Source organism: Echinops telfairi, unplaced genomic scaffold (assembly GCF_000313985.2).
Source record: "Echinops telfairi isolate 266 unplaced genomic scaffold, ASM31398v2 ScPeMD7_15;HRSCAF=58, whole genome shotgun sequence".
Lineage (NCBI taxonomy): Eukaryota > Metazoa > Chordata > Mammalia > Afrosoricida > Tenrecidae > Echinops > Echinops telfairi.
This window is the reverse complement of record NW_022103912.1, coordinates 1,806,417-1,822,417: the sequence shown is the minus strand read 5'-3', so window position 1 is coordinate 1,822,417 and position 16,001 is coordinate 1,806,417. Positions and strand designations below refer to the sequence as shown.

At 43.8% G+C, this 16,001-nt stretch overlaps 1 protein-coding gene across 2 annotated transcripts in view; it reads left to right on the top strand.

The window, feature by feature from the left end:
* EPB41L5 (erythrocyte membrane protein band 4.1 like 5) overlaps positions 1–16,001 on the top strand; it is a 145,585-nt gene that overhangs the window by 125,522 nt on the left and 4,062 nt on the right. The window contains exons 19-23 of one of the 2 annotated variants that reach the window (XM_030884792.2): positions 2,635–2,699; positions 6,871–6,961; positions 10,191–10,265; positions 13,617–13,658; positions 13,962–14,089. In XM_030884792.2, coding sequence (XP_030740652.1) covers positions 2,635–2,699; positions 6,871–6,961; positions 10,191–10,265; positions 13,617–13,658; positions 13,962–14,089 — 401 coding nt within the window. Of the gene's footprint in view, positions 1–2,634; positions 2,700–6,870; positions 6,962–10,190; positions 10,266–13,616; positions 13,659–13,958; positions 14,090–16,001 lie in introns of both variants that reach the window. The other variant, XM_004711880.2, reaches the window with a different exon arrangement.

The window sequence follows — 16,001 nt, the reverse complement described above, 5'->3', positions numbered from 1 at the left end:
TGGGTGCCTATCCAGCACTGATTTGGCCTGGATGGTTCAGGATGATCACCTGAGCAGTGAAACTGCCTTCTTCCCTTGGTAGGTCATTTCTCTTGTCACCAGGCACTTTGCCATGGGGAACAGAGACATTCTGGACATTGAAAGCTACACTGTTCCCCGGCAAAGCTTCACTCAAAGCTGCATGGTGCATTTCAACAGACTTCACTTCTGTGGCAGCGTTGACTGAAGCGAAGGTGACCACCACACCAGGTTTCAGAATTATCAGTCTCCTCCCTGCCCACAGCGACAGTGCCAGTATCGACAAGTTTGTAGACATCCTTAAGAGGCAGGGCTTATCAGTTCGATGAGTTGGCGGCAGGATGCAATCCAGAGCGTCAAGCAGCATGGTACCACTGGCATTACCAGCTTTGTGGGTGACCTTCCATCCCTGAACCAAGGCTTATTAGCACTTGGCTCTAGCATGTTGTCACCATTCCAGCCAGAAATGGGCACAAATGCTACTGTCCGTGGCTTGTAGCCAGATTTCTCAATGTCAGTGCTGCCTTCCTGAACAATTTCCTCATATTTCTTCTGGCTGTAGGCCGGCTCGGTAGAATCCCCATTGTTAACACCAACAAGTAGCTGTTTCACACCCAGTGTGTTAGCCAGAAGGGCATGCTCCCGGGTCTGCCCGATCTTGGAGATCCCAGCTTCACATTCACCCACGCCAGCAGCAGCGACGAGGACAGCGCAGGCGGCCTGGGATGTTTCTGCAGTCATGTTTTCATGACGTGTCTATGTCCACGAGCATCAATGATGGTCACCTACCACCAAATGTGCTGGGCTCAAATTTCCACAGGGCGATATCAGTAGTGACGCCATGCTCGCGTTCGGCTTTCAGCTTATCCAAGACGCAGGAAGACTTGAAGAAGCCCCCTCCTTCTCTCTTTTTTTTTTTAATCATTTTATTGGGGGCTCATACAACCCTTATCACAATCCACATATACATCAATTGTGTAAAGCACATTTGTGCATTCATTGCCCTCACTCATCATTCTCAAAATATTTGCTCTCTGCTCAAGCCCCTGGCATCACCTCCTCATTGTTCCCCTCCCTCCCCGCTCCCTGCTTCCTCATGAGCCCTTGATAATTCATAAATTATTAGCCCTTCTCCTTCTCAGCAGCTTCCTTCGTACATTTCTCAGTGGTCCTTCGTCCATCCCAGCAGTAGTGGTGGACTTGCCAGAATCGACGTGGCCAGTGATGCTGGTAGCGGTCTTTTCCTTTCCCACTTTGATTTGGATTTTGCAGTGGTTTTCGCTGTGTTCGGGTGGCCAACCTGTCGAGAAAAAGCTTATGCTGTTCTAACGAGGCAAACATAAAAGATTGTGTTTACATCAGATTGTAGAAAATAGGCATTATTGTCTGCTGCATGTAAGGGTTATGGGTGGGATTGCCTAAGAACAGCCCAAGGAAACATTTATGTTGGGAGATGTGTTAGTCTCGGTACATTAGAGAAATAAATCCTCAGAAGATCATATGTATAAGAGAGAGTTTTATGTAAAGGGTAAGTGCACATCAAGAAAACATCCCAACCGAGTGCTGCCCAAGCCCACAAGTCCAACATTAACCCATATGTCCGACACCAATCCACAAAGTCCTCCTCCATCTCACAAAACACATGCAATGATGCTGACTGCAGGAGGTAAGCCAAGTCAGTGAACTGACAGGGGTCTCCACACGGCTGCTCCAGCACCCAGGGCTACATCGGGGTAAGTCCATGCGGCTTCTCCTCAGGGATATCTTACAGGAAGTGAGCCTTGCCAGCTGAAGCAGAGAACTGGCTAGGGCAGCTGCACCCTGGTCCAACCATCAGAAAGCAAGAGACCCGAGAACTAGAAAGGTGAAGCTCACTGAGCCATTTATCTCTCTGCCCTTCAATTAACCCCACAGGTGTTTATCGGTCAGGTTGGCACAATAACTACCTCAGGAGATAATGGAAGTGTTGCATATATTTGTTGTAGTTATGCATATGTGTATATTTTTCAAAGTCCTTTGAACCATACACTTCAAACAGTGCATTGTACTGTGTGTAAATAATAGCTCCATAAGGTTGGGGGTAAAGCAGGGTTTTTTTTGTAGAAAGTGTCTCCTGAAATAGTTCTAGCATTTGGTAAAACATTAAAAGCCAAATATACATCCTAGCATCATGTAAGTTTGAAAAATTCCAATATTGCTTCTTTTTGATAACACGGTTTCTACTTAAATAATTATAAGTGGTCTAGTGGTTTACAAGTTGGTTTGCTGATCACAAGGTCTGCAATTAGGAGAAAGATGAGGCTTTCGACTCCTGTGAAGATTGACAGACTCGGCAACCCACGGGGCAGTCCTCCTCTGTGAGGACCCGCCTCTGTCAGAACCGACTCCAAGCAGAGTGAGGGCACGTAACTCTGCATGTTACCATGAGAGCCGAAGCTTGATTATTAATTTGGATGTAGGTTTATGACCACAAGAGCTACAGCAGTGACCTTCTATAGATACGTTATAATTCTCTCCTTTGAACTTAATTAAAAAGACACTTCTCATTTTACTGGCACAAAATATTCGTGCTCTCAACAACAATTTAATTTTTTTTTATGATTCCATTTTTTTTAGGTTACAAAAGAAGATGGTTTATTAAGTCATAATAATACCAGTGTTCAGGAAGTTACTGCAAACAGGTATCGTTCTGGAAGTGCTTAATTAAATTGATATTCTTTTTTTTAAATCATTTATTGGGGGCTCATACAACTCTTATCACAATCCATACATACATCACTTGTGCAAAGCGCATTTGTACATTCGTTGCCCTCATCATTGTCAAAACATTTGCTCTCCATTTAAGCCCCTGGCATCAGCTCCTCATTTTTTCCTCCTCCCTCATGAACCCTTGATAATTTATAAATTATGATTTTTGTCTTATCTTATACTGTCCGACGTCTCCATTCACCCACTTTTCTGTTGTCCAACCCCCGGGGAGGAGGTTATATGTAGATCCTTGTAATTGGTTTCCCCTTATCGCCACTCTCAGCTGTGGTCCTGAAGGGATCATCCATCCTGGATTCCTTGTGTTTCCAGTTCCTTTCTGTACCAGTGTACATCCTTTGGTCTAGCCAGATTTGTAAGGTAGAATTGGGATCATGATAGGGGGTTGGGGGTAGGAAGCATTTAGGAACTAGAGGAAAGTTGTATGTTTCATCGTTGCTACACTGCTCCCTGACTGGCTCATCTCCTCCCCGTGACCCTAATGTAAGGGAATGTCCAATTGCCTACAGATGGGTCTTGGGTCCCCAATCTGCACTCCCCCTCATTCACAATGATTTGATTTTTTGTTCTTTGATGCCTGGTCCCTGATCCCTTTGACACCTCATGATCACACAGGCTGATGTGCATCTTCCATGTGGGCTTTATTGCTTCTGAGCTAGATGGCCGCTTGTTTACCTTCAAGCCTTTAAGACCCCAGACACTATATCTTTTGATAGGTGGGCACCATCAGCTTTCTTCACCACATTTGCTTATGTATCCATTTGTCTTCAGCAATTGTGTCAGGAAGGTGAGCATCATGCAATGCCAGTTTAATAGAACAAAGTATTCTTGAATTGAGGGAGTACTTGAGTGGAGGCCCAATATCCATCTGCTACCTTAATACTAGGCCTATAAATATATGCACATAGATCTATTTTCCCATTGTCATATATAAATATATTTATATATGTACATTCTGTATTTAGACCTCTGTAAATGCCCTTTGCCACCTAGTTCTTTCCTCTATTTCCTTTTACTTTCCTCTTGTCCCACTATCATGCATAGCCTTCATTTGGGTTTCAGTAATTCCCCTGGTTACATTACCCTTGATCACGCACTACCAGGCCTCCTACACCCTCCTCACCACCGATTTGGATCACTTGCTGTTCCCTTGTCCCTGGGTTTATTAACACCACTCCCCCCACCCCCACCATCTCCCCCTCTCCCAGTCCCTCCAGAACCGTTGGTCCCATTGTTTTCTCCCCCAGATTGTTCATCCACCCTATCTTATTTAGACAGACCTGCAGAGATAATAACATGCTCAAAAACAAGACAGAGCAAAACAAACCAACAGAAGAAAACAAAACAACAAAAATCCAATGACAAAACAACAACAAAGAAAAGCCTGTAGTTAGTTCAAGGACTGTTTGTTGGCCTTTAGGAGTATTTTCCGCTCAAATCTAATGGGGTGCCAAGCCCTGGCCCCAAAGTCTATTTTCGGTATTCTCAGGGACTTTGTTGCTCTGTTCCTCTTACTGTTCTGTTGCACGCCCTTAGTGTTTTGCTTCAGTGTGGTGGGCTCAGATTGGGCACAATTCCCACACTGTGACGCTGACTGATTATCATATGTTGAATTACTCTTTCTTTCCCTAAATAAATCTTACTTGACATAATACATAATTTTTTTCCTATGCTGTTTGGTTGTTTATTAGTACGTGGTTGAGTATTTTTGCATCGGTATTCATAAGGAAGAGTGTTTTTCTTCTTGTAATGTTTTTGCCTGTGTTTGGTCTCATTGTAATTCTGCCTTCATAGACTGAGTTATGAAGTGTTCTCTCCTTTTATATCTTTTGGAAGAATTGGAAAAGAGTTACTGTTAGTTCTTCCTTAAAATTTTGGTGGAATTCACCAGTGAAGCCATCTGGTACTGGACTTTTCTTTGTTGGAAGGTTTTTGATTACTAATTCATTATCTTGACTTGCTTTTGATTATTGATTTTGGAATGCTATAACAGTCTGTTAATGACTTTTCCAACCTTTTTGTTTTTGCAAAGAGTATCCTTGACATGTGTGGTGATTGAACTCTGTTCCTTTAACATGTTTTCAGCGAGTGTTTTGACAGAAATGTCTTTGGACAGAAATTTAAAAGCAGAACATTAAAACAAAAGTAAACAACAGCATGGACTAAACATCCCTCACCGTCTCTGCAGCTTGCCTGTGTGCTGCGACACTCCTTCAACTCTCAGACTTGCTGAGCCTTGATATCAGTCTGAGGTCAAAGTTAGGATTTTTGAGTATTCATCTTGCCCTAAGCATAGATGTGATTTCCTAAAATTTTCTATCTACACAGGTGCTTTTGAATGCTCTAATTTATATAAATCCAAAACAAACCTCCCTGGCTTTGTCTCTGTCCTTAAACAGAAACTGCTGTATGTCTTAGTTCCCCTTTCCCCATTGGTGTTAAAAGTTCATCCGTTCCTGTACACAACAAAATATTCATCAGTTCAACACTTCTATATAATTCAGTGCCATTGAGTATACTCCTCGTGTTGTACAAACATTATTACTATCCTTCTCCAAATTGTTCCACCACCATTAAAATGAATACTGTGCCCCCTAAGCACAACTCTTCCTCTTTCACCCATGGTAACCATAGATAAAGTTTGGTTTTTCTTTTTTTAAAGTAGTTTTCTTAATATAATATTCACATACATTGCACTTCTATAGTTAAGCTGCTTCGAACCTTCTAATGTGCTCTCATCACAGCTGTCATTATTACCCAGTTCCAATGATGCCATGGGGTGAGTTCCAAGACAGGGAAGCAGACTAGCCCCTGGCCATAGTGTTGCCACCGGAAGAGCAGAGAAGCTCCCTAGTCTGTGAGTGTGCACTGTTCTGGTTGTGGCTGCCTTATTCAAGCTGGTCACCAACGAGGAAGGCTGTGGACAAAGGCAAGAAAAAAGCCAAAACCTTCAACTACTTATCAGTGACCTGCCAAAATGATTCTGATAATTGCTGTTTTTTATGCTTGCTTTGGGATGTTTCTGTCGGGGGACAGAGGTGGGACTTCTGACTCTGCCATGTGACTGCTGCCGTTCTCTTCTCACCTTGTTAATTTAGCTTAACACCTTTGATGTCGCTTCTCTGCATTTGATGTCTTTGGGAGACAAAAGCATTTAATCTGCTCATAATTTTGAAATCATACTCTTCTTTTTTATATCTTCTAGGATATACCCCAAGTTTCGGAACTACGTTTGGTATCATTTATTGGTTTTCAAGTCTTAAGAATTTTATCCTTTTGTTTAAAGATCAGTCTTTTCTACTGTCTCAGTGATTTTTTTAGTTGGGAAGCATGTCTTTCCATCTGTATACACATCTGACCTGGATGTACAATCTGCCACGCGGGCGGTGGGGCATCAATAGCCGCTTGTGATCGTCTTTTTCTGACATGATTCTAACAAGCTTCTTTCCTAAGCACTCTGTCTCCCGTAGTGCTGCGCTGGTAGCAATACCACAGATGAGTGACTCTTAACCAAGAGAGTGTATGTCCTTGCAATGTAGGAGGTTAGACGTCCAAATTCAGGGCACGGGCCCTAGCGGAAAGCTTTCGGCATCTGTTGGCTCTGTGGGAAGAGTTTTGTCTTTTCTCAGCTTCCGTTTCTTGGTTTCTTGGCTGTCTCCAGTGGCATGGCACCCTACCTTCTACTAGCTCTGCTTGCTTACTTGAGGAGTCTACTCTGTTTTATGTATCATTAACATAATAAAGAAATCACTTTCCAAAATGGGATTATAGCCACCAATATAAAAAAACCTCAATGCTTTGTTTGAATTGCAACTCCTAGTGACCTTCTATGAGGTTTCATAAAACTAAATCTGTATAGGAGCAGATAACGCTATCTCCCACAGAACAGATGGTTTAAACTGCCCATTTTGTGGTTGGCAAGCTAACTCATAGTGTTACCAAGGCTCCTTAACTATAGCTGTGGCAGTTAGGATTTACAACGCAATTTTAAGGGGGTCATAGAGGGCACTGTTGAATGCATAACATTTTCTTGAAAATGTTGCCGTGCTGTATAAACCCTCCATTATGGGAACTTCTTTTCCCTAGTGCTACTTTGAATGAGGATGGCACGTCTCTACTCAAAGATCCTCTGGCTCTGTTACATGCCACACCTACCGGAAACGATTCTGTTCTAAAGGTAAGGATGCTTTTACTAATGATTATTTAGAAAGGCAAGCTTTTAATCAGGGACACCTAACGACTTCTGATGATACCTGGGTTTAGGCTGTGCTTTTGAAAAAGCATTGAGGCGCCGTGTTTCGGGAGGAGCCTCTGACCACACCGCTTGCAGGAGTATCTCGGGCTTCTCTGCTTTTGTCTGTATTCTTTCTTGGGCAGTGGTGGGTCTTGGTATGATTCTTCTAATTATTGATGGCATTTTTTTTTATACAATTGTGTTAGCAGGGTTTTCTAGAGAAACAAAACCAGGACACTTACAATTTTATATAGATATATACAGCACCAAGGAATATAACAGCTGATTAGTCCACACAGCAGTACAGAGGGCTCAGTTCAACTCACTTCAGTGGAGCAGTTAATATACTGGAAGTCCTTCAACTCACAAGGGCTGCTGGTGTGCACGGTCAAGGTCAAGGGAGCAGACAGTTGAGTCTTCCATCGGGCAATGCGGGCAGTCTGACAGCAAACAGCAGGGCGGGTCACCAACAGTAAGACAACAGGATCCGACAGCCCCAAGCTTAAGAGATATATGCACCAGAAACATGGTAAAGCAGGTCTCTAAGGAACCTCAAGCTCTAGTGAACTGATCCACGGGTTGGGTGTCTCACAGGTAGTGTAGCTCACAAGTTGAGACAGAGAACTAGATAAGGCAGCCCCATGCTGGTCCAATCACCAGAGAGCAAGAGAGAGAGAGGTGGGGCTTGCCAAGCCATTTATCTCTTTACTCTCCAGTCAAACTATGACCTTATTAATCCCACATGTTCTTATTGTCCACGTTGGCATAATAAACCTACCTATTATAGTCCAACACTTGCCAACTTGGCACCTGTACACAATTCTTTAGCCATATATAATTCCTAGACATTAATGAAATCACACTTATACCTAACTTCAAACATCTATCATACGTATAAATGAAAACACACTGAATCTAATTGTATCTGGGACATCATACATAAACAAAGATATTCAATAAGCACGTATAAAGAAGATAAACTGACAATCACAGACCTCACTTTTGCAATCGATCACATGGTCGTAACTGATAGGTAGGACTACCTTCTTCTACTGCCCATTCTGTATTACCTTTGCCCTAAACCAGCACCTCAGGTGGCCATGGTCCTTTGTCTGGTGGGATGACCGAGATCTGTTAGTCTGGGTAGACTAGAGAAACATTCATAGACACTCATAGGTGTGCAGTAAGAGCTTTATATAAAGAGCAGTTGAATATTGAGATAACATCCCAGCCCAGATCAAGTCCATAGTCCGATACCAGTCTATCAAGGCCTCTTCAGACTTGTGGAACACCTGCAGTGATGCCGAGTGCAGAAGATCACAGGCAGTGAGGGGAGCCTTTAGGGTGAAGTGGCGGTGTGAGCATCTCAGTGCTGGCAGGGGTCTGTTCCACATGGCTTCCCTCGCTCCAGAGGTCTCTCTCCATGTGTCTTCTCCACAGGGATTTCTCAAAGGAACATGGTTTACACTCTTCAGAGTGCCCAAACTTTCATATTGACATGGTGTCAAGTGAAGAACGTAGCAGTAGGGAACTGTCTTCAGAAGTGTTTACACCACAATGTCCAGAATCAGTAACTTCACCTTTTGATAGTTTGGTTTCAATGGGGTCTGTAGTGGTACTTTTTGACTTACCACAGTGGAATGAAAGATACAATTCTGTACTCGTGTGTGTGTGTGTGTGTGTGTGTGTGTGTGTGTGTGTGTGTAAGTTAAAAAGTACTGCTACAAAACACTTAGAACCTTTGATTAAGGAAAACTATCAAATTGTGTTTCCATCAGTTGCTTCAAATACAAATTTAAAATGTTATAATTAGAGCTGCGGGGACTGCTAGTGTACACCCAGACATCTCATGTACACCCAGACAGCTCATGTACACCCAGACATCTTGTGTGCACCCAGACAGCTCGTGTACACCCAGACATCTCGTGTACACCCAGACAGCTCATGTACACCCAGACATCTCTGGAAGTTAGTGTTTTGATTTGGAGGCTTGGGATCATGGTGTCAGGGGACATCTCAGTTAATTGACCTAGCAACATGTTTAATGGTTCTATCCTGCCTCGTGGCTCTTAGGTAGTCTTAAAAAGCTTGCAAGGATCCATTAAAGGTACAACTATTAGCCCCTGTTCTCCCAGGGTCAAGAATGGGAGGAGGAAATGAAGGAGGCTAATTGCCTCCATGAACAGATCCCTTCTTTGACATGAGACCCAAAGAGCTAGATAGTGCCTGGCTACAATTAGCGAACATTTCAGTCAAAGATTCTAAAAAAGAATCTTGATCAAAGGGGGGAGATGCTAAAAAGAATGGAATCCAAATTTTCTGGAGCCATGGGGGCTGGATGAATCCTGAAACTATTGCTCTAAGAGAATCTGTAGACCTTAATCCAAAAAAATCTCCTGTGGACGCCGTAAAACCAAACAATAAACCAAAACCAAATGCCCTTGAGTCAATTCTCACTCAGACACCGAACAGTAAAGTTTAGATTAATTAGTATAAAGGCTCTTGAGCATTATGCCCTTTTATGATCGATCTGTATTTGGGATCAAAGTGACGACAGCAGCCCAAAGATTAGATAGGACCTTCGGGAGTAGTGAGTATGCATTGATGAAGGAGCAGCTCAGAGACGGGGGTGACAATGACGGTACAACTTGAAAGATACAGTGGATGTCATTGAAATGTACTCATAGCGACTTGAATTGGTCTGTGCTCATACTGTGTATATTCCCAACAGGAAGACAAATCACTTTTCAAGTATTAATTGCAGTTAATGGGGCAAGTTCACCTGGTGCCCTTTTGCAAACAGTGAAGCAGCTGTCTGTCCAGATAAAAGAGCACTTGGAATTTAGCATCTCCTTGACGCATGGTCCTCTGGTCTTTGCTTTCTACCATCTGAGAGTCAGACTAGGCTTTGTCTTCCTGCTTGTCTCACCAAACGGAGTAGCTGTACGGAAACTCATATTATAGTTTAGCGTGTGTAAGTTCTACGTGTGGTCTGCGTTCCCCTCCAGGCTAAAGTAGAAGCATTAATACCCATGATTCCTGCAGTGTCTCTGTTTACTCAAGAATCAAGACCAGTCAGGCCTGCTCAAAATGATAACTGAGAAGGATGTGGGGCAGCCCTGTCTGCTGAGTAAGGGGTTCTTTAACAACTATACATGCCTTGTCTCCGTAGGATGCTACAGATGAATTGGATGCCTTACTTTTATCTCTCACTGAGAATCTAATCGACCAGAAAGTCACACCTCAGGTAAGTATCTTTAAAAAGGAAGATAGAAAGGGATTTCCATTTTGGAAATATTACTGCCAGATTCAAATTCTTTTATTTTTTTAAAAAATTGTAGTAAAACTTTTCCAATGCTTTCAGATTTCAATCACTATTGCCATTTTCTGTTCTAAAATTCTACCACTTTCAATATGTATGTTACTATGTTGCTCTATTTGTCTACATCAATACCATATTAAATAACATGAGAAGAAGCTTATGGGGACAAATCCATTTCTAAAGAGTTAAGATGATAAAGATATATTTAATTTGTTTTAAATTCTGAAAGGTAGGGACATACATATAGGTGGCATTGAACATTATTACAGTACAAAAGATACTGGATTAAGTACCAGAAAGCCAAAACTCACTGCTATCAAGTCAGTTCCCATTCATATGACCCGCTAGAGCAGGGTGGACCTCCGCTTTGGGTTTCTGGCACCTTAAACGTGCAGGAGTAGAAAGTCCCATCTGTTTCTCACAGAGGGCTGGTGGTGAGAAGCAGCACTCAGTGCATGACCCAGTGCACCATGCAAGCCCTGGATGAAGTCCCCAAACCAAGCCCACTGCTGCCCGGTCTGTTGACGCACAGCCAGCCTGTAGGTCAGGGTAGAATGGCCCCTGGGGATTTTAAAAAACTGATTAGAAAAAATGCCAAGCACCTTCCCATTTTTGTTTTTCTAACTCCAGGGCTTTACACATTTCATTATAATAACTTCTTGTCTTGAATCACCCTTTGAAATTTTCTATCTACTTCTTTTACTTCATCATTTCTTTCATTTGCTTTAGCTATACATTATTCATGAGCAATTTTCAGAATTTCTGTTGACATCCATTTCAGTCATTTCTTTCTTTTACTTTTCTTTAATCATTTTATTGGGGGCTCATACAACTCTTATCACAATCCATATATACGTCAATTGTGTAAAGCACATTTGTACATTCATTGCCCTCATCATTATCAAAACATTTGCTCTCCACTTACGCCCCTGGCATCAGCTCCTATTTTCCCCTCCCTCCCCACTCCCCCTCTCTTATGAACCCTAGATAATTTACAAATTATTATTTTGTCATATATTGCACTGTCCAATGTTTCCCTTCAACCACTTTTCTGTTGTCCATTCCCCAGGGAGGAGGTTATGTGTAGATCCTTGAAATCGGGTCCCCATTTCCACACCACCCTCCCCCTACCCTCCCGGTATCTCCATTCTCACCACTGATACTGAAGGGATCATCCGCCCTCAATTCCCTATGTTTCCAGTTCCTATCTGTACCGCTGTACATCCTCTGGTCTAGCCAGATTTGTAAGGTATTATTGGGATCATGATAGTGGAGTGGGGAGGAAGCATTTAGGAACTAGAACAAAGTTGTATGTTTCATTGTTGCTACATCGCACCCTGACTGGCTCATCTTCTCCCTGCGACACTTCTGTAAGGGAATGTCCAGTTGCCTACAGATGAGCTTTGGGTCTCCACTCTGCACTCCCCCTCATTCACAATTATATGATTTTTTTTGTTCTGATGATGCCTGATACCTGATCCCTTCGACACCTCGTGATCGCACAGGCTGGTGTGCTTCTTCCATCTGGACTTTGTTGCTTCTCTCCAGATTGTTAATACAGCCTATTTTATCTAAATAGACCTGCAGAGATAATAATATGCACAAAAAACAAAACAGAGCAAGGCAAAGCAACATAAAAAGACAAAACAGCAACAACAACAAAACCAACGACAGAAAAAAATATACCTGTAAATCGTTCAAGGTCTGTTTGTTGACCTTTAGGAGTGTTGTCCGGCTGGCTCTGATGGGGTGCACACCTGGTCCCAAGGTCTATTATTAGTACTCCCTGAGGACTTCATTGCTCTCTTCCCCTTGCTGTTCTGTTGCACGCCCTTAGTGTTTTTCCTCGGTGTGGTGGGGTCAGATCGGACCCAGTTCCTGCACTGTGTCTCCAGTGTTTTCACCTATAGGGCTATGGGTCAGTGAGGGATGTCGTGTCGCATAGTGGGTCTGGCCCTATGGTGCTCTCTGTGCTTTGGCTGCTCTGAGCAGGATTGTCCTCAGGGCTTTGTGTGCCAGATTGTGCTCCACTCTCTCTTCCTCTCCCTTCCTTTGCTCCTGAGTGCTCTGATCAGACATGTCCCTCGCCCTGAGCTGCAACTTCAGTGCTGTCCTCTGAAGTGAATTCTTCTGTGGGCGGGGGCGGGGTGGGGAGGGGCTGTCCACCTAGTGGGATTGGGTCTGGCCCCTCAGCCCTCTCTATTGCTTCCCTGCTCCATGCCGGTATGTTGCATTCACATCTTGGAGCCCAGGCATGAAGTCTGATCCCTCTTTCCCTGTGGAGATATAGTGCCCTGTTCCCCCGCTACCCAAAGATGGCAGTTTGTTAAGCAACTGCACCATAGAAAAGAATCTTGGATTATGCAGTCCAGTTCAGCTTAGGAGGAAGAATTATCTTCCTCCTTTCCAAGTGTGGGCTTGAAAATCAACTCCTCTCCCCTTCCCCCCTCCCCCAACGAATTTGTTCTTTGACCTTGATTCCTGAGAACACCTTGGAAATACTTCCAGTAATTCAGTGTCTTTGATGAAACTTCTACTTTCAGTTAATGCTAATGGGTGAGTCAGGTGCGTTTTGGCCAGGTTTAAATTATATCAGCTGATCTGGGCCTGGGGACTTTCTCATTCAATCCATTCTATCCACATAATGAGCCCCCAGGAAAAGCCCTGGGCACAGAGACTCTGTGAACTTCCTGGTTGGTGAAAGAGATTGTTGCCTGCGGCAGAGTACTGGGCTCCTTTTTGGGACTTGACGTTCTGCACTGGGAACCCTCTCAGGCTTTGCCCTGTGCGTCTCTTCATTTCTCTCAGTTTTTCATATAATAAAATTGTTCTTTCCATGAATTCTGGTGAGTTATCCAGTGCTCACCCCCTTGAGTAGTGAGAGCCAGCAGGTCGGAAATGAGGGGGCTAAGGGCTTCTGCTTTGGGTTGGAGTGGTGAACCCCAACTTGATAGCTTGCAGGTAAGAAGTGAGGGTGACCAAGGCTGGCATCTGAAGTCTTGGGCACAAGTGATAGATAGTCAAGAGCCCTGTGCCCTTTTATTTGCGGTCGGAATTAGCTGTGGTGGGTGAGGGCACCGGGGAAGTACTACATGCGCAGCTAGGTCAGAATAGAGGTGTGCAAGAGAATTGACAACACATTGATTGTGGTTTTTCTACTCATTTGACGTTGGAATTTGCCATATATTTTGAGATAGAAAGTATTGTGAATGTAATTTTGGAAATAAGACTGCTCTAAAATAAATATATATATATATATATATTTTTTTTTTGTAGGTGTCTACAGCATCAGTGATCACACCCCGGTGGATTGTGCCAGTAAGTTTATATTTGCTTTTATTATTGTTGTTACCCTTTCAAAATGAGGTCTAGAATTTTTCTTCCTGAAAAACTGAAAAGAGTTGTTAGGGAGTTTTATTAAAACTGAGCTTAATGGCTTCAACCTAGTTACATAATCTTTCTGGTTATAAATTCTTAAGGCGACTAAAAAAAAAAATCAGGTGAAGGATGGTAAAGAAAAATACAACACCAAGACCATCTTCCTTATTGCTGTCTATTGCTGGAAGCATCAGTGAAGATGAGGTGTTGCCTCTTGGTTCAGACGTGTCTTTTCCACAGCAGAGTGGCCTCCTTTCTAATGGACGTGCAGAAACAGGAGTGTCCTCCTGTGGGATGGAGGGACACGATAGCACAGAAGCAGCCTTGCTCATCTCTGCCCCAGCGCCGTTCCTGGTGGATGCTGTGACCAGGTGAGGAGGTTGTCTCCCAATGGCAGTCTTCAGGCACCTGGAGGGAGGGAAACAATAATAAGACTAGCTATGTCTAAGCAGCAGTGTCAGTTCTCCAGCAGTTGAGCTCAGTGGAAATGGAGTAAGTCTGTCCTCCATCCATGATTTAGGGTGGTGCTTTCTCTTCCTGGCTTGTCCCAGTGTTTATGAAGTTATCAAACAGCTCTTCCGTGTGGTTTCTTCACGAAGTTATCTTTGCTCGATAGTTATTAGGACACTAATCGGCGTATCTTAGGAAAGTGCACGTACTGTTAAATTGCTTGATTTCTTTCGCTTCCAAGCTGTACTGCCATTGCCATGCCGCCATTCTGGATGGCCGTCAGTGACGAGTGGAGACATCTATTCGTGGGCTCGGAGAGGCAGTGCACGGTTACGCAGGAATGTCCCAGGGAGGGCTCTGCGCTGACTGCCTGCCGCTCCTTCCAGCTCGTGCCGGATGTTGCTGGACACAGGCGGCATCTGGACTCAGGGGAGCCTGTTGGTCCAGCATCTTGCTCTTCAGCTTTGGCTTGCCGTGCCATCACCGCACAAGACTTCCTTGCCTGGGCTCTCCCCTCAGCTATTTCCTGAGGGCGATTGCACGTTTTACATCCCGCTGATAATGCGACTGTGGGGTGCTTGCAGTAATGCTTGCTCTTAATTAAAGGAGGAAAAATTATTAGAGAACTTGAGAGAAATTGATAGTGTAACTTAAAAGTGCTCTATCACCTCTACAGTTCTTAATGTAAATCATTATTCATTCATCAAGTACTTATTGAGTGTCTACTGTGTACCAGGCATTGATTGGTTCTGACACTGAAGAGAACAGAGAAAAATAGAAGTGGAACCTGCCTTTGGGAAGCCTGTAACGATCATGCTAATTGTCAGATGGAGGTGTACAAAAATTTAATAGGTTACTTTTCTACTTATTTATGTGCCTGATAATTGCCACTGTAAAGAAGAGATTGCATTCAGAGGACCAGGTTTTTAAATAGACAGATGAAAAGAGCTCTCTCCTTTCTAAAACTTCACACAGTCGCTGTAAGATAAGAATGAAAGGGAGAGAAATAAATACATAAACGAGCGGAACAGCATAGAGCCCGGAGACAAACCACACATACATGAAAACAAGTGAAACGTGCTGCTGGGGGTCCCGGTCAGCGCTGCCTGCGTTCGCTCCAGGCAAAGCGTGTCCATGTGGGTGTGCAGTCGGTAGACAGCTGCCAAGAGCTATTTCATTGGCAGACTTGTTTCCGTCTTCTTTGGGGGCCTTAAAAAAATAGTATAATCAAAATAATGGCTTCCAGGGATACCAGCTGGACCAGTCAAATTCAAGGTAGAGCAGCCAAGTCAGAAGACTGGTCAGCCAGGTCGGCATTCCATGATGGATTTTCTCAAAGGATACAGGACGGTGACAGGCTTATCATAAAGACGGTTCAAGAAAACTGAGAACCACACGATGAGGAAGAGGCCAGAAAAGTTGCTCCAAGGAATATTTTCTAATTCTATTAGTAATATTGTTATTTTCTGTTACTGCCCAGCTCGTCATTCTTTGAGGGTGGCAGGGTCTGCCCGAGAGCGTGTTTCTTGGGAAGCCCATCCATCCTACCACCCTGATCCTCTCCCTTTAGACTTCTGATTGTTTCCAATGCAAAGAACATTTCAGAGGATTCCCTTGGAGATGCCAGGACTGCCGTTTTAACATGGCATCAACTTAAAAGCATAGGGTCCTCTGGGGCAGAGATTAAGGAGATGAAAGCGGCACCTTCGGAGGCGTGTGGATGGGGTGGAGGAAGTGGGTCACAGAACAGTGCTGGCTGGGTCACGGGGACCTGGTGGGCGGCAGTGTGTCACAGAACAGTGCTGGCTGGGTCACGGGGACCTGGTGGGCGGC